Source organism: Notolepis coatsorum (genome assembly GCF_963971535.1).
Source record: "Notolepis coatsorum genome assembly, chromosome: 12".
NCBI classification, from domain to species: Eukaryota; Metazoa; Chordata; class Actinopteri; order Aulopiformes; family Paralepididae; genus Notolepis; species Notolepis coatsorum.
The window spans coordinates 71,734,062-71,757,348 of record NC_140176.1 but is presented as its reverse complement, the minus strand read 5'-3'; the positions used below and the strand labels follow the sequence as shown (position 1 = coordinate 71,757,348).

The following is a 23,287-nucleotide window of genomic DNA, read 5'->3' as shown; positions in this document are numbered from 1 at the left end:
AGACAGGCAGACAGACAGACAGACAGACAGACAGACAGACAGACAGACAGACAGACAGACAGGCAGGCAGACAGACAGACAGACAGACACAGACAGACAGAAAGGACATAGACAAAAGGAAAACAACAACACAGACAGAGCTTCAGGTACCTAACCAGTACCACGGTTAAAATGGCATGTGTTGCCGTGTTGGTCAGGACTCCCTGGAAGAAGAGATCTTGTATCTCAATGGGACATTCCTGGATAAATAAAGGATAAATAAAAAATGTGGGATGAAAGATTTCTTAAATATGTTTTTTGGGGCTCTATAGTGCCTTCCAGATGGAAGCTTGTCAAACTCACCATGAAGGGGATGCAAAGGATCAGACAATATTTGAGTCCTGTCCCTATTCCGAAGTTCATATAACTTAGACAATTGTTTTTGTGGTTTCCCTATAACTTTACTGGCCATGTTAACAATCCTTGCCAATTTGTTCTTATTCTTGGTCCCAAGGTTTCCATACCAGGTTGAGATATCAACCGATATATCAAGACTTTTGTATACCAGCTCTATAATATCCCTATTTACAGCAAAACTATTCAACTTTCTTAGAAGATACAAAGGTTGCATAGCCTTCCTGAAGATGTATTCTGTGTTAGCTATGAAACTATCCGGGAAAGTACCTAAATATTTTAAATATTTAAATATTCAAAATGGGGCACAGACTTCGTGGTAGAAGGGGCGGGCTAGGGGGTGGCTACTTGGGCTCAAGCCCCGAATGTTTTCTAAAAAGCCCTGAATCTATTTAAAAAAAATTAAAATAAAAATTATTTTATTTTTATTTATTTTTTTGACAATTCATCATTGTTACATGAAAATATGTTTGCACCAGATTTAGCAGAAGCTAATTTCCATCTGTGGTCTATCCAGCTGCTAACTGTATTTGAGTGAGTTAAGTCTTGGTGTTATGGTAGACTCAGACCTAAGCTTTAAATCACAATCAACAAGTTGACAAAAACTTAATTCTTCCACCTTAGAAACATAGCTAAAGTACGGCCATTTATAAATCAAAAGGACGCTGAAAACCAGATCCATGCCTTTATCTCAAGCCAACTCGACTACTGTAATGCACTCCTTACCGGCCTCCCGAAAAAATACGATGATAACTATTTTATTGCAATGCACTATTGCATTATTTTATTCTATTTTACTAACTATTTTATTGCACTGCACTATTTTACTTTGTATCAGTGAATCATAGACGCCTGGCCATAAGAGCATTCGGAGCATCTCTGCTCTCCCACTATTGAACTTGGGGGAGCAAAGGTATGCTCTTGCTCCACCACTTTTTGATCATATGAAAAATATGATATATCCCCCCCCCCCCAATATATAAATCTAACCATAACTACGTTATGGTTAACTGAGTTTTATAGTGAAAAGAGCAGCTTTATTGGTCAAGATTGAAGGCTCTATATTGCAGGAAATTGCACGTACAGGTTAATTAAATTAAAAAAAAATCTGCCACCCCTTGCCTGCCAAAATAAAAATAAAAATATTAAAAACAATAAAATAAAAACACGGGCACCTATCTGGGCTAAGCCCCGGATCTCCTACAATCTTAAATCCTAAATGGGTAGAACCATACAAGGGTCCTCTCTGATTGCTGGCTTCAGGAGAAAATGGCACATGTTCACGAATAGCGACTCAAGGGGTAACATGTGACATTCCCCTTTAACCCCTGTCTCTCCACCTATTTCTCACTGTATCTAAATTGGATTGGGGCCCTGTTGGTTATCAGCCACCCTTTTCTTTCTCAATCCCTCCATCCTCGTGGAAGTGATCTAAGTGATCTTTACTGTAAGTTTAGCTCTCTCTACTCCTCCCTCCCTCCTTCCTTCCCTCCCTCCTTCCTTCTCTCCCTCCTTCCTTCTTCCCTCCCTTTCTCCCTCCCTCCTTTGCTTGACTAGGAAAGCTCCTGTTGTCTCCTGTCAGACAAATCTTCCGCTGGTCTCGTTCACTACCCCCCCCCCCCTTTCCTTTCTCTCTCTCTCTCTCCCTCTCTCTCCCTCTATCTTTCCCTCTGTACGGTTGTTGGAAGGATGTTACCCCTGCGACTCCTGTGTTTGGTGGGCTTACTCATGCACTGCAAAGGTAAAGAAACCGTCTTCATTCCTATTCAATAGTTAGTTTTTTCTCCCTGTGATGTTATAGTTGTGGAGGCAGCTGGAGCGTCATGGTCCTTCAGCGAACTGCCTTGTATCCATGGACCTGGTAGTATTGTTTACTACTCACAGTAGTATTGCTAAAAAGGTAGTTGTTTTTTCCCTTCTCAGAGATTGATTCAATTTACCACTTACAGTAGTAAAAAGAAAAGGTATAAAAAAATTTATATTTTAGAAACTCAGCCCGTTACCTAATATATGAATACATTTTGTTTCCTTCTCCAAATATCTGGAAGTAGGCAACTTAAGGTGTGTGTGTGTGTGTGTGTGTGTGTGTGTGTGTGTGTGTGTGTGTGTGTGTGTGTGTGTGTGTGTGTGTGTGTGTGTGTGTGTGTGTGTGTGTGTGTGTGTGTGTGTGTGTGTGTGTGTGTGTGTGTGTGTGTGTGTGTGTGCGCGCGCGCGTGTGTGTGTGCATGTGAGTGCATAGGGTAGGGGACAGGATTGGGGCCATTTCCCCTATTTGCTCCGCCCCCCTAGTGTGATTGACGTCCAACTGTAATCACGGCTAATATATTGGAGGCTAAGTCATTAGTAAGGTAGCCAATGGGAGATGGGGATATGGCACATGCTCAGATTGCACGGGGGGAGTGAACTAATCAAATGGAAATGCAAACAAATGTTAAGTGTTTATGTGTTATATTATACCTCAATCTTTCACAGGATATGATGCATATGACAGCAGTGACATCTCCTCCATTTATCCTCCTTGCCTGCACTCGGGAAAGGAAGGGGGGGGGGGGTGGATGGGATGAGCAGCTTTTTTATAGCAGCATGATCCTATTGAAGACAGTGTAAGAAGTGTGTGTACGAATTACAGACCATGGATCTCCACTAAGACCATATAGCCCTGATGCTGGACAGGGAGGGTAATGTATGTCTTGCCACTGGTGCTATTTAAGTAGACCATAATGCACACGTGATTTGACTTGTTTACACCAGGTCTGTTTATAGTTGGCATAGTTGTCGGCCAGTTATTGTTTTCGACAACGCAATTTTTTATTATGTTATATTAGTTAAAGGCCCAATCAGGGATCCAATCTTAAACAAATTGGTAGCTCCACCAGCAAAAATTATAATCCAAAAAGATATATTGCAATGGAGACATATTTTTACTCTGGATACAAGTACTAACACCAGACAACAGGTAAATATGAGGTTTTCATAGTATTTTGTGGCGGTAAAAGGTTTGTTTACATAATACTTGTAATGCTTGTAAACACTGGAGTAAGTATAAGTCACATCTGTATATTCTGATTAACAGTGGGTTCAGAATGTTCCAAAAAGCATCTTTTCCATCTACAGATCAGGCTACGTGAATATTGCCCACATTTATATGGTTAGAAAAAATTATGGATTGGAGCTTTAAAGATTCAATACAATGAAAAGCGTTCAGAAAATACGTTGATGTAAATTACCCCAAATGTTAGAACTGTTGTTGTTGTTGTGAACATATCCAATCCAAGTATCCAAGATAGCCAAGATATCCAATCTGCTATTACATAATATACTCAGGTTACCGTGATTGGCCTTTCAGTCAATCCCGCTATGTCTGAAGCATTCCTTTGAAACATTAGCATTCCACAACAAGCAATTAAAACTTCATTGTACTGGATTAATTAATAAAAAAAGAAATTAATTGTCTGGCATATAGTATTCATAATTACATATTGGTCTTTGCTTTTTTATGTAAAACATTTGCAGGAGGACAATGATTTGGAAAAGCCTGCATTTTTACAGATAATGTTGATTATTGATTGGACTATGTGATTAGCCAAGGAAACCCTTTGATTACTAATCTTGAGTCGCAGTCATACTTATTTCTCATGGTGTGTGAAGGCAAGTCCCTGTCGCCTGGAAGCTACTGTATAACACCATCTTAATCCTCACAGAGACCTAAATGGAGCCTTCTTAGTCGACTGGCGGGAATCAGTTGACTATGACTTAAGCCCAGTTGTTCCAGCACTGAGCTTAAGAGAGAGAGAGAGAGAGAGAGAGAGAGCCCTTTGGCCCATGTCTGTGCAGATGCCTGTTCTTTGCTTATCGTTTTTTATTATTATTATAGGAATTCTTATAGGAACAGGACGCCTACAGGAGACAGAAAAGGAAATTAAGGATTGGATTCCTGGATTCATTAACTCATTCTGCGCCAAACCCGAGATAGTTCGGGTTTCGAAAACAAGTATTGAGCACCAAACCCGAGATAGTTCGGGTTTAGATCCTTTTTTCTTTTTTTTTCTTCGATTTTCACATTTCTAAACACTCTCGCGGACCTGTGTCTCCCTGGCACCGCTGCTTACGTTAAAATTGCAATGACGATCAAATCCCGACAGGTGGCAGTATCACCTACCTTTTGAACTGGGTCTCTCAGCTGTCTCTGAGTGCCTCAGTACCTCCGGCTGCATGAATCCGCTCCCCCTCAAAGTGAATCAGCACACAGCCATCTGTCGTCGTTTTGCTCGCCTGAAACATATTGTTTCCCGTATTATAGCCAGGCCCGATACGCATCAGTAATGGCGATCGTGATGGAACTACTGGGATTATTCATTTTGGAGTACCTTCTGACAAGGGTAAGGTCTATTTTAGGTCTATTTTACCTAACCTAAAACATGCTTTTGTATTGATCACAGCGTCGTATTTTACCGAACCTAAAACATGCTTCTGGTAACGATTGCAGCTTCGTAAAACCTGGCCGTGCTATAGAATCAAGAATCAAGAGGTTTATTTGTCACATACATACCAGGGCACACAGTGAAATACGGGTGGTCATGCCCGCATTGATTGTGCAAAATACAATAATAAAATAGAATAAAATAGGCATAGAAAAAATTAAATAGATAAGACACAAGATATGCATGGTAAAAAAAAAACATGCTAGGTTCCTGAGAAACTGGTTCTTATATACACTACTATGCAATACAATTTACAATGTTAACTCTTAATGTATCTAAACTATACAGTACCTCCTTCTTTTAAATTGTTTCTAAAGATTACATTTTTTAAAGTGACATTTTGTTTAAAGTGATTGTTTTAGCGGTTGCTGCATGAGTGGTGTGTGTGTCTGTGTGTGCTCATGTGTATTTGTGAGTTCAGTGTTCTGATGGCCTGGGGGAAGAAGCTGAGTCGGAGTCTCTCTGTTCTTGCAGCGTGTGACCGTAGGCGCTTGCCTGACCACAGCAGCTTAAACAGGCTGTTGTTGGGATGGTGAGGGTCTTTCATAATTCTGCAGGCTCTGGATTTGCACCTCCTGTTATATAAGTCCTGCAGGGGTATATAATATAGCTAGATGGGAAATCGAATGGCCCCGAATGTGTTAAGAGATTGCCTCGAGAGGGCGGTTAGGTGGCCGAGCGGAGATTGCATTCGTCACCAACCCCGGAGCTGTGAGCTGGATCGCCTGTTCGAATCCAGCTCACAGCTCCGGGGTTGTCACCAGCTTGGCTGGCCGTCTGCACTAATACAATTGGCTGTATTAGAGGGTGGGAGAAGCTGGCGGGGTGGGTCCGGGTCGTTGTAAACAGCGACTCCTACAGTTCGGTCGGGGCGCCTGCTAAGATAGGACTTGAGGGGGATAGTGTGGTCCTCCCACACGCTACGCCCTCTCGATGAGAATCCGCGCTGCCAGGTGAAAAGAAGCGGTGATTGGCTGGACGTGTGTCGGAGGAAGCACGTGGTAGCCTCCACTCTCCCAGATGATCTGACTGTGGGGGGTAAGTGCGCAGCGACCAGGAAGGGACTGGGAATTGGCATACGACTAACATTGGGATGGGAGAAAATCGGAGGAAAATGGAGGGGGAAAAAGACAAAAAAAAAAAAAAAAAAAAAGAGATTGCCTCGAGTGAGTCTCGAACCCCGGTCTCCCGCACCGCAGGCGACATCGCAGACCACTATACCAAGAGGTGAATTCACTCTAACATGTCTGTATGCCTTTTAAGGGGGAGTGAGTTTAACTTGCAGTACCGCTAGCGTCCACAGTCACTTCACAACACTTGAAGTCCATCGTGACTGTGGATATACTCGCGGTACCTCCGTTACATATGTAACGGATGGTATCGTGAAGCGCAGTCAAGAAGGGCTGGGGTGAGTAGCGGTGCTATGGGTTAAACTCACTCTCACATCCTCAAAAGACAGATAGACACGTTGCGAAGTAGTGGATTCACCTCTTGGTATAGCGGTCTGTGTTGCTGCCTGCGGTGTGGGAGACCGGGGTTCGACTCCCACTCGGGGCATCGAAGTGCCTTGGGTGGAGTGGAGTGAGTTTGAGAGGGTGAGTGTAACGGATGGTATCGTGAAGCGCAGTCAAGAAGGGCTGGGGTGAGTAGCGGTGCTATGGGTTAAACTCACTCTCACATCCTCAAAAGACAGATAGACACGTTGCGAAGTAGTGAATTCACCTCTTGGTATAGCGGTCTGTGTTGTTGCCTGCGGCGTGGGAGACCGGGGTTCGAATCTCCCTCTGGGCATCGAAGTTTGAGGTGACGTTGTCACAACCGTTACACATATATGGTATATACCTTTGATTTGGAAATAATATAGGTTTCAGGCGAGCAACCCGAACGATTTGCGCATATGTGATATAACACGTCATATCTCACGATCTAGAAAACTAGACTGAACTAAACTAAACGGGCGATGTTTAGCATGGAATAGCGCACAAACAAAAGTATGTAGAAATTAACTGGTTCGTCCCTGTCAAATGAGCCATACTATTTAAAGGCTATAAAGTACCTATCTATCTATCTATTTTCTCCATAGCTATAATATAGAATATACGATGGGTCCGCAAACATCGTGAAAATGGTCAATAACGCTGGCGCCAGGGAGTAAAGATGGGAAAACAGTGTGGCAGTCAATGAGTTAATAGCCAGAAACTGACCCTTGCGGGGATGCGTGCATTTATCAGACCCAAAACCTATCCGGTGTCGCGCCTCCGGGCCGGTGCCGGTCCCTCTGGTGACTCTGGATAACAGTTAGCCTTTTTGATCTTGATTTTCAGTATGAATAAAGACCGTGAAAGCGGTCTGCCCTATCAAAAGTTGATAGGGCAGACATTCGAAAGAGACGTCACCGCCACAAGGGCCAACGATCGGCTAACTGTTATCCAGAGTCACCAGAGGGACCGGCACCGGCCCGGAGGCGCGACACCGCATAGATTTTGGGTCTGATAAATGCACGCATCCCCGCAAGGGTCAGTTTCTGGCTATTAACTCATTGACTGCCACACTGTTTTCCCATCTTTACTCCCTGGCGCCAGCGTTATTGACCATTTTCACGATGTTTGCGGACCCATCGTATATTCTATATTATAGCTATGGAGAAAATAGATAGATAGATAGGTACTTTATAGCCTTTAAATAGTATGGCTCATTTGACAGGGACAAACCAGTTAATTTCTACATACTTTCGTTTGTGCGCTATTCCATGCTAAACATCGCCCGTTTAGTTTAGTTCAGTCTAGTTTTCTAGATCGTGAGATATGACGTGTTATATCACATATGCGCAAATCGTTCGGGTTGCTCGCCTGAAACCTATATTATTTTCGCTTTTTGATCCTTCGATGTTGGCTCGTAACCTTGACAGATACAATCTGTTGTAACATCTTTGTAACATTATTTTAAGTGTTAGCTGATCCTCTGTGTTTTTAATCTTTCCATTCAACAAAATGTTATCCCTAACGTGTGCAAAACTGCCCTTGTTCTCCCTTTGCTGAAAGGGGGTGATCCTAAATTGTTGAACAATTACAGACCCATTTCCAAATTAGCTTGTTTAGCTAAGGTCCTTGAAAAGCTTGTTAAACTGATCATTAAGGATTCTTTGGGTTTGTACAACATATTATCCCCCAATCAGTCTGGTTTTAGGTCGCAACACAGTACCATCACTGCTGCTACAAAAGTAGTGAATGATATTGTGGAGGCCATGGATACCAAGAACTACTGTGCTGCTCTTTTTATCAACTTGTCTAAGGCTTTTGATACCGTCTTGCGCCAGCGTTTAATGGACGTTGGTTTGTCAGACCATGCAGTTGGCTGGTTTACTAATTATCTCTCCAATCGCAAGCTATGTGTTTAGTTCAATGGCCTCTCCTCTAGCTTTCTGAATATCATGAATGGCGTGCCTCAAGGCTCTGTCCTAGGTCATAAGTTGTGTTTTTCTTTTAATGCCAGGAAACGTCTTGTTGCTGCCACCTTCTTGTCTGTTTTAGATTACGGTGATGTTCTGTACAAGGATGCATCTGCACACTCTTTTCACTTGTTAGACGCTGTCTACCATGGGACGTTGAGATTCATTACTGGTTGTAAGCCCCTTACACATCATTGTACCCTCTACTCACTTCTGAATTGGACGTCTCTACACTTGCGTAGGACTCTCGACCGGTACTGCTTCATTTATAAATCTCTCACAGGATATTTGAACTCTCTCTGTACAATTTGCCCGCACAGAAATTGGAAAAACAGCCTTTTCCTATTCTGCTCCCGAACCTAATTCCCATTGGAGATTTTAAGCTTCTTATACGGAATATTGAAAGGGCATCCATGGGAGCCTGTTCTTGCTCTCAATTAAATGTATCTAGATTTGAGCCTCTCTTAGACTTTTAGTTGTGTTACTTTACTTGTCTTGTTGTGGTCTGGAACTTGTTTTATGTATTTGTTATGTTTTTTTGGTGGATCAGGTCGCTCTTGTAAATGAGACTGTATATGTATCAATGAGATTTGTACCTGTATAAATAAAGGTTGGAAATCAAATGAAGTGGTTTTCGATGTCACATGCCACTGGAGTTATGTGACGTGTTCAAAGTAACTATGAGTATTCAGCCAGAACAGGCCTCCTGGTCGCTCTGTTTCTGTCTCAGCTGAACCTCACACCCCACCCACCCACCCACCCACCCAACCCCCTCCTAATGTACAGTTTCCTCCCCCTCGAATGTATATAGTTTCTGTTAGGATCTCATTCTCTGTTAAACAGTACTGTATATTTGTATATCTTGTATGTCATAAATGTAACAGTACTGTATATCTGTATGTCATGTATGTCATAAATGTCATGATATATATCTGTATGTTGTGTATGTCATAAATGTTATTATGAATTGAAAATGGGGGACTCTGATGTAAACAAGACGAAAGTCTTTCTCTGGTCTGGTCTGTGTGTATTGAGCTGTACTGTATTGTATCCATTCTGCAATCTGTTAATAACATTTTCAATCAATCAATCAATCAATCAATCAATCAACACTGAGTATTCAGCCAGAACGGGCCTCCTGGTCTCTGTTTCTGTCTCAGCTGAACATCACACTGTTTCAGCATCTCCTGAAGAGTTTGTCTTTGTACTTACCTTCTGTTCTAATAATGAATGCCATGTTTCCCATTATGAAGGCCAGAAACCATGTGATGTATTTTTGTTTGATTTTTTTTTTACACCAGAAGTTGAAGATTATACAGCTGTATATTACCCTAAAATTAGTTTCACAACAGTTGGGGATAGTGAAAATGGACAATTACTGTACGCTATTATCACATTAGATCGTTTACAGCATCACGCATAACAGTTATACAGGCTGACTTGGTCTGTATACCAAAGAGATGTCTGAGTCAGAGTCATGTATAGAGCCGATAGATATAGCATGTTGTTAAAAACATACAAATTATTCTGATCACCGCTCACAATCAAATCAAATGTATTTGTAGCCTATAGCCTGAGATCACATGGAATAGCCCCCATGGGCTGTACAAGTCTTCTTGTACACGTCAAGAAGAAACATCACAAAAGATCAAAAACAAAAACCACCATAAAATCAAAATATGCAACACTTTCAGACTTTCCTCAATGAAGATAAGCAACGACTCACTAAAAACCTAGCAATAGGGGGGGAAAAGCACCACAGGCGGTGTGGAGGAGAGAAACCTCAGATGGGCTGACTTGGATGTCGGTGATAATATAGTGTTGCAATGGATGATAGATGGATGGAGAATAGAACAGGCGAATAATTGGTATGAATGTATATATACATGGAATGAAACACACATATATATATATATATATATATATACAAGGTAACAATAGTATCTAAGGTACATAAGAGCATTTTTTTTTAAATGTAAATAAATAGAGCTAAGAGCTAAAAAAAAAAATCTTTCTATTTGTGACATTCCTGGTCTTGTTGAAGCTTCAGTGACCTCTGACCTACTCCCCTCCCGTCCCATTCGGGTCATGTTTGTATTTGTGTCTCAATTCTCTAGCTATCTTTCTCTAAACCAAACACAGCCCCAGTGGTAGAGCAGTGATGGATGCTGTTTGGAGTTTGTTGATCCATTTCCTTTTTCTTCATTTCACTGAGCTGTATTTAGTACTTCCTGGAATATGTGACATCACAATGACATAAATCAAATCAAATCAAATCAAATTTATTTATAGGGCCCAACAACACACGTTAATGTCCCCATGGGCCGTACAGGTCTTCTTTAAACAAGTCAAGAAGACAACATAACAATAAGTCAAGAACAGAACAAGAACACCATAGGGTCCAAACATTTTTTAGATGAATGCAAATAAATGAAAGAATGCAAGCACTCCCAGACATACCCCACGCGAAGGTAAGGAAAAACTCACTAAAACCTAACAATAGGGGAAAAAAAAGCTCCACAGGCAATGTGGAGGAGAGAAACCTTAGAAGGGCCGTTCAAGGGGGGATCTCCCTTCTTAGATGTCGGTGATAGTAGTGTTGCAGACGGACAGTTGGTAAGCATGCACTCATGTGTGTGGTGAAACACAGATGAGTGCATGCAATAGCAACTGTACATTTTGAAAAATTAAAGATAGAGCTAATAGCGATAGCAACTGAACATTTTGAAAGATTAAAGATAGAGTTGATAGCGGATCTATTTGAGGCACAGGGGCGGCGCAAGAGGGTCACGTCCTCCCCGTCTTAGTCACGGGACATTCAACACTCCGGTCGTTGCTCAGGGACAGCCGGAGACAGGGGGAAGGGGGGTGGCGCAGAGAGGGTCGCGAACTCCCCGACATCATCGCGGGACATCCGGCACTCCGGTCACCACTACGAGACCTCCGAAGACAGGGGGGCACGCAGAGGGGGTCGCAATCTCCCGGCCTTCGTCACGGGACGTCCAACACTCCGGTCAACACTCCAGGACAGCAAGTCATAGGAAGACAGGGAGACGGGACAGGCGTTAGACAGCTCATGAGATTGTAGTAGGCGGACATAGCAATAGATACAAGTGGTAGGCATATATGTGAATGGAGTAGATATATGAAGTAAGCGTATTATGTGAATAGAATAGAAGTACTTAACCCAGCAATGAAACCGCGTTGACTGTTAATCTGTTAACAGTCTGTTAATCAGTTGACAGGACCACGAACAGACGGCGGTGAATAACTGATCCAATGCCTCGGAGGTGCATGTAGAGCAGTCACTACAAGCTTGGCCAAGACCCCGAGGCATCCATCACCTTGGTCAGCGCCAGGAGACGGGTACTCAGAGAGAAGGGGGAGGGAGGGGGGGGGGGGGGGGGAGAGGGGGGGGGGGAAGAGTTAGAGAGTTCCCATGTTTGTGGTGCTGCAAAGGAGCAGACATGTAGTACCCTGTAGTGCCATGTAGTACCCCGTAGTGCCATGTAGTACCCTATAGTACCCCATAGTGCCATGTAGTACCCCGTAGTATCCTGTAGTACCCTGTAGTGCCATGTAGTACCCTGTGGTGCCTTGTAGTTCCATGTAGTGCCATGTAGAGCTATGTAGGCCATGTAGTACCCTGTAATGCCATGCAGTACCAAGTAGTACTCTGTGGTACCATGTAGTACCCTGTACCCTAACTAAACTACCCTATAGTAAACTACCCAGTGGTACCATGTAGTACCCTGTACCATAACTAAACTACACAGATTAATCTAAAGGTCAGTCCCCGACCAGGTGAGATCAAGGTAGGTTGAAGGAGAGAGAGAAAAGATGAGTCTTAAGCAGGGATTTAAAAGCTTCGACAGAGCAGGCGCCCCTGATGACGGCAGGTAATTTGTTCCACAGGTAGGGAGCGCGGTAGACAAAGGCTCTGTGGCCGGCGGATTTCTTTTTAACCCTAGGGGTCGATAGAAGCCCCGCATTTTGTGAGCGCAGAGCACGAGCGGGCGAGTATCGGGAGATGAGATCAGATAGATAGAGCGGTGCAAGCCCATTTAAAATTTTGTAGGTGAGGAGTAGCACTTTAAAGTCAGAGCGGGCTTGGATAGGAAGCCAATGTAGGGCGGACAAAACTGGTGTGATGTGATCAAATTTTCTAGTTCTAGTTAGTATCCGTGCAGCCGCATTTTGCACGAGTTGAAGATTTTTGATGCTTGAATTAGGTAAGCCTGAAAAAAGTGCATTACAGTAGTCCAGACGTGATGAGACAAAAGCATGAATCAGGGTTTCAGCATCAGCCAGAGTTAAAATCACTCATTCCAACTCTTACCTCGATATTTTGTGCGAGGCGGTTTATAATTTTGGATTACGTGTCGAGATTATGGGCAGTAAAAGATTCTCGCTAAGCACATCGTATCATTGTGTTTCGTCTCATCCCCCTTAATTGACTGATATCAGTCCCTGCCTCTCAGCCATTGTGATGTGTGATGTGTGCCTGGTGCCAGCGTACGGCAGCCATTGAGCCTGCGTGGCCCAAGGTTGGGCGCTACACGGCTACACAGTGGTGGCGAGGGAGACCATTTCCATCCTACATTGTAAAAAGCGCTTTGAGTGTCTAGAAAAGCTCTGTATAAATGCAATGATCATTCATTCATTCGTTCCTCTGTGTATCCAGGCCAGGAGGGCAGCGGTGCCAGCGAGTTCTGCGACAACTTCACAGACCTGGACCTGTCCCACTGCCTCATGGGTACCGTCCTGTATGTGCGGCTGCTGCTCTACACCCGCTCCAACCTCAACTGCGGCCGCGAGCTCAGCCACCACCGCCTGTCCTCCCAGCCCCTCTTCGACGTCTTCCGGCCCACCGCCTTCGTCATCCACGGATACCGGCCCACCGGGGCGCCCCCGATCTGGATAGACCACCTTGTGCGCCTGCTGGCCGAGCAGGAGGACATGAACGTCATCATCGTGGACTGGAACCACGGCGCGGCGAACCTCAACTACTTCACCGCCGTGGGCAACACGCGGCAGGCCGCACACAACCTCACCGGCTTCATCATGACCATGCAGGTGGGGCGGGTGCGTCGTGAGTGTGCATTAACACCACGGTCATCAGAAATGTCGATTGATTGAAATGATTGAAAACTTTATTAACAGATTGCAGAATGGGTACAGTACAGTACAGCTCAATACATAAAATTGTTAAGGGGATGCAGACCAGAGAAAGACTTTCGTCTTGTTTACATCAGGGTCCCCCATTTTCAATTCATCACTTCACAAATATGGCTCATTTTCAGGGGTGTAAAGTACTTGAGTAATTGTACTTCATTACAATACTTTTTTTTTGATCCACTTTTTTCTCCCATTTTCTATATTTTCTCCCATCCCAATTTCGTATCATCCAATTCAACCCTCCCCTGTCACGAACGCTGTTTCTTGCCTCCCACAAGCCGGCTGCAATGTGGACTAAGTCATACATAGCACAAGTCCCCTCCGGTACTTGAGGTAACAGCAGTCGCATCTTTTCACCTGCGCAGCTCGATCTCTCAGTGGCGAGGAGTAACGCGTGGGAGACTCACGCTGCCCCCGACACTTCCTGATTCTACTGCGCAGGCGCACCAACCGACCTGTAGGAGTCGCTGTCCACAACGCCCGATCCCCACCCATCAGTTTCCCACCCCCTAATACGGCCAATGTGTATTAGTACGGACGACCAGCTAAACTGAAAGCAATGTGGAGCGCTGGGATCGAACAGGCGATCCCAGCGTCTCTGCATTCGTGGCGAGCGCCTTGCCCACTACACCACCTAGCCGCCCACTTCATTACAATACTTAAAGGAAAACTCCAACATTTTGGGAAATTAGCTTATTTAACATCTTCCCTGGAGTTAGACAAGAAGATACATACTTTTTTTGTCTCTCTGCATGCATTAGGCTTAGGGAACGCCTGCACCGTTAGCGTAGCTTAGCTTCATCACTGGAAGTGGGTCAGACCTTTACCCTGAAGTTCCCTACAGTCACGAAATACACTCCAAATACAACTCCAAAACGTTCCTGTAAACATGTTGTGACATGTGTATTTACCACGTGGAGAAATAAAAAATAATTGAATTCGACATTTACGTTTTCTAAGCAAATATACTCTGAATTTTTTTTTGCCAAACCACTCCTCTCTGGGCTCAGTGATTTCACGTCACCAGTGCTACTTTCTAACGTGAGGCCAGTGTTTGTTTACATTTTCATTTCATTCAAAGGATCCGAACCGATTGAAGTTTATGGATACCATGACTGTGGTAAGTTTTCATTTATGTTTTTAGATGGAAGGCTGTATTCCATCTGTCTAACGTTAGCGAATATTGTGAGATTGATGAATAGGACAGTCACAACGTTGCTGGACTATCGACCTAGTTAGCCCCTTTCATGACTGCGATGCACGGTCGGCTACAGGGTTTGGGCGAGTGAATCCACACTTGTGGTATTATTGAAACTCATTTATTGTGTAATGCTAGCCCCTTAAAACTTACCACATTCATGGTATTGTCATGAACCAAACTCAAGGTACAGACAAAACAAGGGAGACCACACAAGTACTTGAAGAAAACTGAAACGGATCCAAAAACAATCAGTTTTCACTAGATTGATAATTATTTTCTCTAAACGCTTCATGACCACTGAGGTCAAAGCAACTGGTCGAAAGTCATTATTTCCCTTGCAGCTAGCTTTCTTAGGAAAAGGAATAATAATCTAGTCTTTCCAGGTGGACGGAAACAGTGTGAGAATCCAGAGACTTCTGGTAGATTAGGCACGGCCTCTGCCAGCTCCTCACTGCATGACTTCAGCATGAGGCCAGAGATGCCATCCGGTCCAGAGGCCTTCCCGGGGCAGATCATCATTCATTTATTACACAGATTTGGTTCAATATTTAACCATGTTTTACCACTTTTGGATGAACACACTTGATGGAAATGGTCAAAAGTCCCTCTAAAGATACCAAGACCTTGCAGAATACCTTAGAAAAATCCATGCTGTGAATTGGTATAAAAACCTTTGACATCTGGACATTTCTGCAAAAAGTAAATTTTTTCAATGATTGTTTGAAATGGCTCAGAAACCCCTCCCCTTATTTTCAATATATCTAGGCCATATATCCTCTGAATGGCCCATGTCTCTAGTTTGTGGTTGTAACGTTTCATGAGGCTGTGATTATCCTAGAGGTAATTTTATACAGTGATTTTTACTATGGGGACTAACATCATCACACATACAATAGGGCTCAGCTTTCCAGCCATACCCAATGTCTGCAATCTCAAGACTGGTGAAAATAACACATTTATACTAGAAAACTACACGTTCCCCCCCCCCCCAAACTGCATGGGATCAGAATAAAGTGGGCATGTCTGATGTCTGTAAAGGGGGGACTCTTGGGTATTAGAATCCATTTTAATTCAAATATCTTGAGGTAAGAGGTGTAGTATATTCCTATAGAATCCTACAATAATCTAAGGTTATTGTACAGTACAATGAGATTGTTATCTGGAAGGAGGAGAAAGGATCATAAGTGATAGAATTGTTGGTCTCCTCATCTGACTTAAGCAGATGAGAAATAAACGTGTAAGCCAGACAACCAGACCTCTATTTCAACTCAACTGATTTATTTGTCCCAGGGCCAAGAGTGAATAAAAGGTTGCCTTTCACATACAAGGATTATCAGAAAACATTAACATGTCTGCTCTGTACAAAGAATCAACACGGTTTGCATCTCAAACCCCAACAGGTAGGTACATAAAACAGTCATTTGTTAACATAATCTGAACATAGAGAAAATACTGTAAGCCCCTCTCGCATATAAGTAAGCCTGGTTTCTAAGCTAAGTTACATTCTATTCTAACCAAACATAATGGTTCCATCCAGCTTACTTACATCAAAAGCAGCACAGTCTCTCTGGTGGGGAGGGGTGGAGCCGCAGACCTGGGGTTGGGGTGGTCTGGGCTCCTGAATAACACTATGTTTTACTCTTAAGTACTCTCATTTCGGGCCAATAATAGCACATTTTACTAATACAGTTGGTCCAATCAGGCGATCTTCTGTGGGCGGTCTTCCCCAATCGATCTCCTGGGTGTCACTGTGGGGGCCGGCTGCCCCCACCTCCTCGATCTTCTGGGTGGGTCTTGACTCAATAAACTGAGTGGGCTTCTAGTGGCCCCCGTCATTGTCTTCCTGTTGGGGACTGGCCCCAACAGGTTCTTGTCCTTCGGGTGTGGGTTGGTGTCAATGGCCCCCGTCGGTGTGATCGCTATCTGGTCACAGTAGGTGTGACCTTTGTCTGTTTTCTGCTGCAACTGTCTCTAGTATCTTCCTCATTTAGCCCTGCAGCCCACTCTGCTGCTAACCAGTATACAAGGCATAATGTTATGGTTTCCTAATTATTCACACATTTTAGTTATGGAATTCAAAGGCAATATTACCACATTCCCCACTTTGACAATTCACATTGTCATATACTGTATATTGACTTGATTTTCTATACATACTAACCATACAATATAATAATAAAAATCATTTTTTCAAATTTTTCTCACTTTTTTTCTTTTTTTGTCACATTTTTCTTTCATTTGTTGAAAACAATAAAACAATTCAATCTAAACATTATACCTTAAAATAAAACCCAATTTTTAAAAACCCAATTTTCTTAAGTTACAGAACGTTTGGTTCCACATTCTTTTATATGATCTGGGGGAGACAACATGCATTAGTATTCATTTTTTCATTCATTTGTTTCTTCTCCTGTTAATTCCTTTCCTAAGACAGCACAATCACATCTGCATAATCCTTCAATTGGTCTTCTCATCTATCCACCCCCCTTATGACCATATCATGGTCATAAAACCTTACCACTTCATCGTCACAGCACAGTCGGGCAGGGAAGGCGGAGAATCACTCAAGGAGAAAAAAATTTCACCACCTCACTTTGGCCATAATCTATGTCTAATATTCTACCTATGTGAATGCGTCTAAGCTCCTTACCCTGCGTTGTGTCTTAATCTATATCAGTTGCTACCGTTCAGTTACCTCCCGTCCTCCATACCAATCAAACTCCACACTTCACAGAGGCCCTCGCTCACCTTTCTTGCCCAGTCCCCGACCGGCCTCGCAACCCCCTTCTCCCCATGCTAGCCAGCCTCAGCTGTAGCCACTGTTTGTAGGCCTGTGATCCTGTCATATTCTGACCTATGACCGTCCTTCCTTGGATTTACAGACGGCTCTCTCAGTCTGGACGTTTTCCCAAACCTGCGTCTGTTTGGGCCTCTGTTCTCGGGGCTATGATGAAGGAGGGGCTAGCGTCCACAAGCGACCTCTTTTCACAACCTAATAATTTCCCACAGGAGACAACTGAACAGGTTCACTCCTCTGTGTCGTAATCTAATGAAATGTATTCATACTCATCATTTATGACTCCTCTACATGTGACGTTTCGCTTCCCCCCCTCGACTGAATCTGTGAGGGAAAAAACACAAAGCAAATCCTTTTCACATAATATGTCAAATACTTTCAAGAGAAGCCAATGTTAATCATATGCAAACGTGATAGGCCACTTAGCTTTTGTTGACATTCTGCCCTGACGCCATCACTCCTGCCACCAGCTCTCTCCTCTCACACCCAGACCATAAAAAGCAGATGAGAAATAAACGTGTAAGCCAGACAACCAGACCTCTATTTCAACTCAACTGATTTATTTGTCCCAGGGCCAAGAGTGAATAAAAGGTTGCCTTTCTCATACAAGGATTATCAGAAAACATTAACATGTCTGCTCTGTACAAAGAATCAACACGGTTTGCATCTCAAACCCCAACAGGTAGGTACATAAAACAGTCATTTGTTAACATAATCTGAACATAGAGAAAATACTGTAAGCCCCTCTCGCATATAAGTAAGCCTGGTTTCTAAGCTAAGTTACATTCTATTCTAACCAAACATAATGGTTCCATCCAGCTTACTTACATCAAAAGCAGCACAGTCTCTCTGGTGGGGAGGGGTGGAGCCGCAGACCTGGGGTTGGGGTGGTCTGGGCTCCTGAATAACACTATGTTTTACTCTTAAGTACTCTCATTTCGGGCCAATAATAGCACATTTTACTAATACAGTTGGTCCAATCAGGCGATCTTCTGTGGGCGGTCTTCCCCAATCGATCTCCTGGGTGTCGCTGTGGGGGCCGGCTGCCCCCACCTCCTCGATCTTCTGGGTGGGTCTTGACTCAATAAACTGAGTGGGCTTCTAGTGGCCCCCGTCATTGTCTTCCTGTTGGGGACTGGCCCCAACAGGTTCTTGTCCTTCGGGTGTGGGTTGGTGTCAATGGCCCCCGTCGGTGTGATCGTTATCTGGTCACAGTAGGTGTGACCTTTGTCTGTTTTCTGCTGCAACTGTCTCTAGTATCTTCCTCATTTAGCCCTGCAGCCCACTCTGCTGCTAACCAGTATACAAGGCATAATGTTATGGTTTCCTAATTATTCACACATTTTAGTTATGGAATTCAAAGGCAATTTTACCACAGAGGTCAAAGAACCCCTTTGAAAATGGCCATGCCATTTTTTCACTGGCCAAAATGTAACCAATGGATTATTTTGGTATCTGGTAGTGATACCACTACCTTCACGCTATCTTTTTTATATATTTTTTTATTATCTTTTTTCCCCCTCCTTTTTCTCCCATCCCACTGTTAGTCGTTATGCCAATGCCCAACCCCCTTCCTGGTTGTTGCGCACTCCCCCCTACTGTTGGTCCGGGAGGCCGGAGACTGTCACATGCTTTCCTCCGACACATGTGCAGCCAGCCTGGCAGCGCAGATTCTCACCGGGAGAGTGTAATGTGTGGAAGGTCACACTACCTCCCTCCAGATCCTACCCTCGCTGTGCAGGCGCCCCGACCGAACTGTAGGGGTCGCTGTCCACAACGCCCAGGACCCATCCATCAGCTTTCCCACCCCTAACACTGCCAATTGTGTTAGTATGAACGACCAGCCAAGCTGATAGCAACGCCGAGAGCTGGATTCGAACCCAGCGTCTCCAGCGTTGATGGTGAGCGCCTTGCCCACTACACCACCTAGCCGCCCACCTTCACGCTATCTTAAATAATGTGTCCACGAAAGTCGGCTAATCAACTGGCGGGTCCATCAGGATTATGGGGCAAAAGAAAAACACACTCGAAAAAATACTGAGGACATGACCTCTGTCTTCTCAATGGTAGCTACAGCCCTGCTTGTGTCATCATGTGTTATTTATGTCCCTGGTGTGGCCAAAGACGCATTTCCATCTCATGTGGATAATAAAGTTGAATTGTATTGTACTGTACTGCATTGTATTGTATTGTCTTTAGTTATATAACTAACTATCCTATTTTGTGTGTGTGTGCGTGTGCGTATGTGCGTGCGTGCGTGTGTGCGTGCGTGTGTGCGTGTGCGTGTGTGTGTGTGTGTGTGTGTGTGTGTGTGTGTGTGTGTGTGTGTGTGTGTGTGTGTGTGTGTGTGTGTAGGAGGAGGGAGCCAGTCTGAGCTCTGTTCACCTGATCGGGGTCAGCCTAGGAGCTCACCTGGCCGGCTTTGTCGGAGCCAACTTGAAGGGCAAGATCGGCCGCATCACAGGTGAGAGGCGGTATGCAACCAAAGAATAGACAAAAACTTACGTTCAACTTACGTTGGCCCTAACCAGACCCTTTAGCCCAGAGAAAGTCAATGTCTGGAGGGTTTTGTTAATATAGCCAGATATTCTTCTGACTGTAACGTGCCTTTTAATTAATTAGAGTGTTCCCTCAGAATGTGTGTGTGTTTGTGTGTGTCTGTGTGTGTGTGTGTTTGTCCCGCCCTCTGCTCTGCGAGTTGACAGTTCGAGTGGAGTATCTGCAAACCAATCAATCACTACTACTCTCAGATTTAGTACACATAATCATTTGGTAGCTTAAATCCTAGCGTGCTGGACCGACACCCTGACAGCTTAACTGTGGGGGGAGGGACATGTACAGTTTCTCTCTTGGCTATAGTGCCAACCTGGAGTGTTGATTGATTGATTGAAAACTTTATTAACAGATTGCAGAATGGGTACAATACAGTACGGCTCAATACAAAACAACTGCTAAGAACAACTGTCCCCCGTTTTCAATTCATCAGGACATTTATTACATACAAGACATACAGATATACAGAACTGTGTAGTAAAAAGAGAACGTAAAAAATATATACATCCGAAGGGGAAGAAACTGTACATTGGTGGGGGGGGGGGGGGGGGGGGGGGGGGGCAGGTATTCTTGTTTACCAGAGAGGAGATCCGGTACAAGAATCTTGTTCGATGGTTGACTTTTTTGATTACATTGGATGCCATTTTGTCACAGGAAAGATTTGCCTCTAGGATGGAACCCAGGTAGGATCTTTCCTTGTGACAATAATGTCACCCACTGTAACAGAGAAGCCGTTGGCCTTGCTGAGTTTGCTATTTGATCCAAAGAGAATGGATTCTGCTTTACCCAGATGTAATGATAGTTTGATATCAGTGAGCCAGGTGCAGATTCTGCCGAGTTCAGAGCTGAGGGCTTTTTCAACCTGTAACTTGTCCCTGTCAGAGACCAGCAGGGCTGAGTCGTCTGCGAACAGGAACAAGTTGCAGTCACAAGCTGATGACATTTCATTTGCATAAATTAGGAACAGTAACGGTCTTAATATGCTTCCTTGTGGAACACCACAGCTCACTGGGAGGGGGGGGGGGGCAGTGTACCGTTCACCTCCACCAGGTAGGATTGCATCCAGCTCACTGATGAACTATCAAAACCAATTGCTTTTAGCTTATCAATCAGAATGGAGTGATTGACAGTGTTGAAAGCCTTTTGGAGGTCCAGCATGACCATGCCGCAGTATTTGACCGCGTCCACCTCGTGTTCTGAAGCCAGATTGGAATTCGTAGATTAGCTTTTTTCCGCACTGTACTTTTCGACCTGTTCCGGGATAGAATAGAAACAGGGCGGTAGTTGCCTGGGTCTAATTTGCTGCCTTTTTTTGTCACTCGCAATTTTGAAATCTTTAAGGATGTGTCCCTGTTTTATGGAGATGTTTAGTTTATTATGTGGGTGATGACTGGGGTGATGGTGGCTGCTGAGTCTCTGAGGAATTTGGAGGGGATATTGTCATGGCCAGTGGCCTTGTTAGGTTGGAGGGCGTTCAGTTTTTTTAACACCTCATCCGTTGTTACCATTTCGAGTTTGAAGTCGTCTTTGCGAACCCCCAGGTAACCCCAGGTTTTTGTAGTAGGCTATAGGATGTGTTCTACTCCAAAATGGCCAGAGTGGGAGGGTAGTTTATTAGCCAGTGTTGTGGCTATGTTTGTAAAGAATGTGTTTAATGAGTGTTTTCTGTCTTAATGTTGATGTTTGTAAATCTGGTTTTCAGTTTCTTACTGCAGCCTAGTTGGTTGTTGAGTCATTTCCAAAGCTTGAGGGGTTTGTTTTTATTTTCCTCAGTTTTATCATTGATGACGTTTTTTTGTGCTGATTTGATCATGGTGCTTACATCGTTTCTTAGCCTGTTTCGTTGTTGTTTGAGTTTAACCACGTGGTCTTGGAGATCACAGTTGAAGCTTTTGGTAAGATTTCAGTATGTCTGAATGCATCCATGGCTCAGCATGATTTTTAACCCTGGTGGTTTTGAGGGGGGTCATGTTGTTTAGTATTGATGAGAATTTGGTTTTGAAGCCAAGCCATGTTTCTTCAACCAGTGTACCACTGAGCTCATCTGACCAGTCCAGGCTTTCCAGTTCTTGGTTAAAGGCCTCACTAGAGTAGGTTTTGTGACAGCCGGCCTTTTGTTTTAGTTTTTTGCAGGTACAGAATAACCCGCATACTATAACCCCTTTCTTTGAGATCCTGGAGTTGTCCGAGGTCAGAATGAGATCAATGGTAGTTTGAGTTGAATCACACACCCTTGTGGGTTGTGCCTGTGAGTTGAGACTGTGCAGATCACAAAACCTACTGAAGGAGGGTTGAGAAAAATGTAAAAGGATGAATAAAAGGCTACCAAAGCTGAAAGATGCAAGAGAGCTAAGAACAATGACATGCCATTGTTTGATGATGGAGATGCACGTTGGAATGGTGCAGTTGTTAAATGTATGTAGTTGCAGGGCGAGATATTGTAGCATGTCAGTGGAGGGGGGTGTGAGCCTGGTGTGGGGTCATCCCTATGTTCCCCGGGTCCTATGTTCCCCGCTTTTTTTTAAAGAAAGGGTCCTATGTTCCCCACTCCCGAAATAAAGGTTCTATGTTCCCCGGTCCCGCCCGGTCCCGAACGCTCCTGAACAAAAAAAAAGCAGCCTTACACAACGTCCCCTTTTGTGTTTCTTGATCCCTTCTTTGGATACAGACTTCCACTTAATTTCCAATAATTTACTTGGGCAAGGCTCCTGAACAATGTTCCATCTTTTCTGTTCAGGTTTGGACCCCGCAGGGCCCATGTTCACTGGAGCCACCCCGGACGAGAGACTGGACCCCTCGGACGCCATGTTTGTGGATGTACTTCACACCGACATGAACTGTAAGACATCTCTGTTAGCCTTGTGTACAGATGTGTATGTGTGAGAGAGAGAGAGAGAGAGAGAGAGAGAGAGAGAGACACAGAGAAAGAGAGAGAGAGAGACACAGAGAGAACATGTACATGTCTATTATCTCAATCTGTATCACTAGTTAAGCTGCAGGTGATCAGATGATCTCTCAGCAGGTGATTCACTCAATCTGCATGATTGAGTGTGACTATTTTAAGTTCATGTGTGGTAAGCTAGTAGTATATTAACCACTAGACACTGTCTCATTGTGTCTGCAGCGTTTGGACTCAGAGGGGCTCACGGCCACATCGACTACTACGCCAACGGTGGGGCCGACCAGCCAGGCTGTCCTAAAACCATCTTCGCAGGTCAATACACAGTTATAAAGTC

At 44.0% G+C, this 23,287-nt stretch overlaps 1 protein-coding gene across 1 annotated transcript in view; it reads left to right on the top strand.

The window, feature by feature from the left end:
* Positions 1-2,082: 2,082 nt before the first annotated feature.
* Positions 2,083-23,287, top strand: part of lipib (lipase, member Ib) — a gene marked incomplete at its 5' end in the record, with an annotated part of 31,678 nt that continues 10,473 nt past the window's right edge. Inside the window, 5 exons of the mRNA XM_084325877.1 lie at positions 2,083-2,134; positions 13,007-13,398; positions 19,854-19,962; positions 22,789-22,890; positions 23,176-23,265. Coding sequence (XP_084182003.1) covers positions 2,083-2,134; positions 13,007-13,398; positions 19,854-19,962; positions 22,789-22,890; positions 23,176-23,265 — 745 coding nt within the window. The remainder of the gene's footprint in view (positions 2,135-13,006; positions 13,399-19,853; positions 19,963-22,788; positions 22,891-23,175; positions 23,266-23,287) is intronic.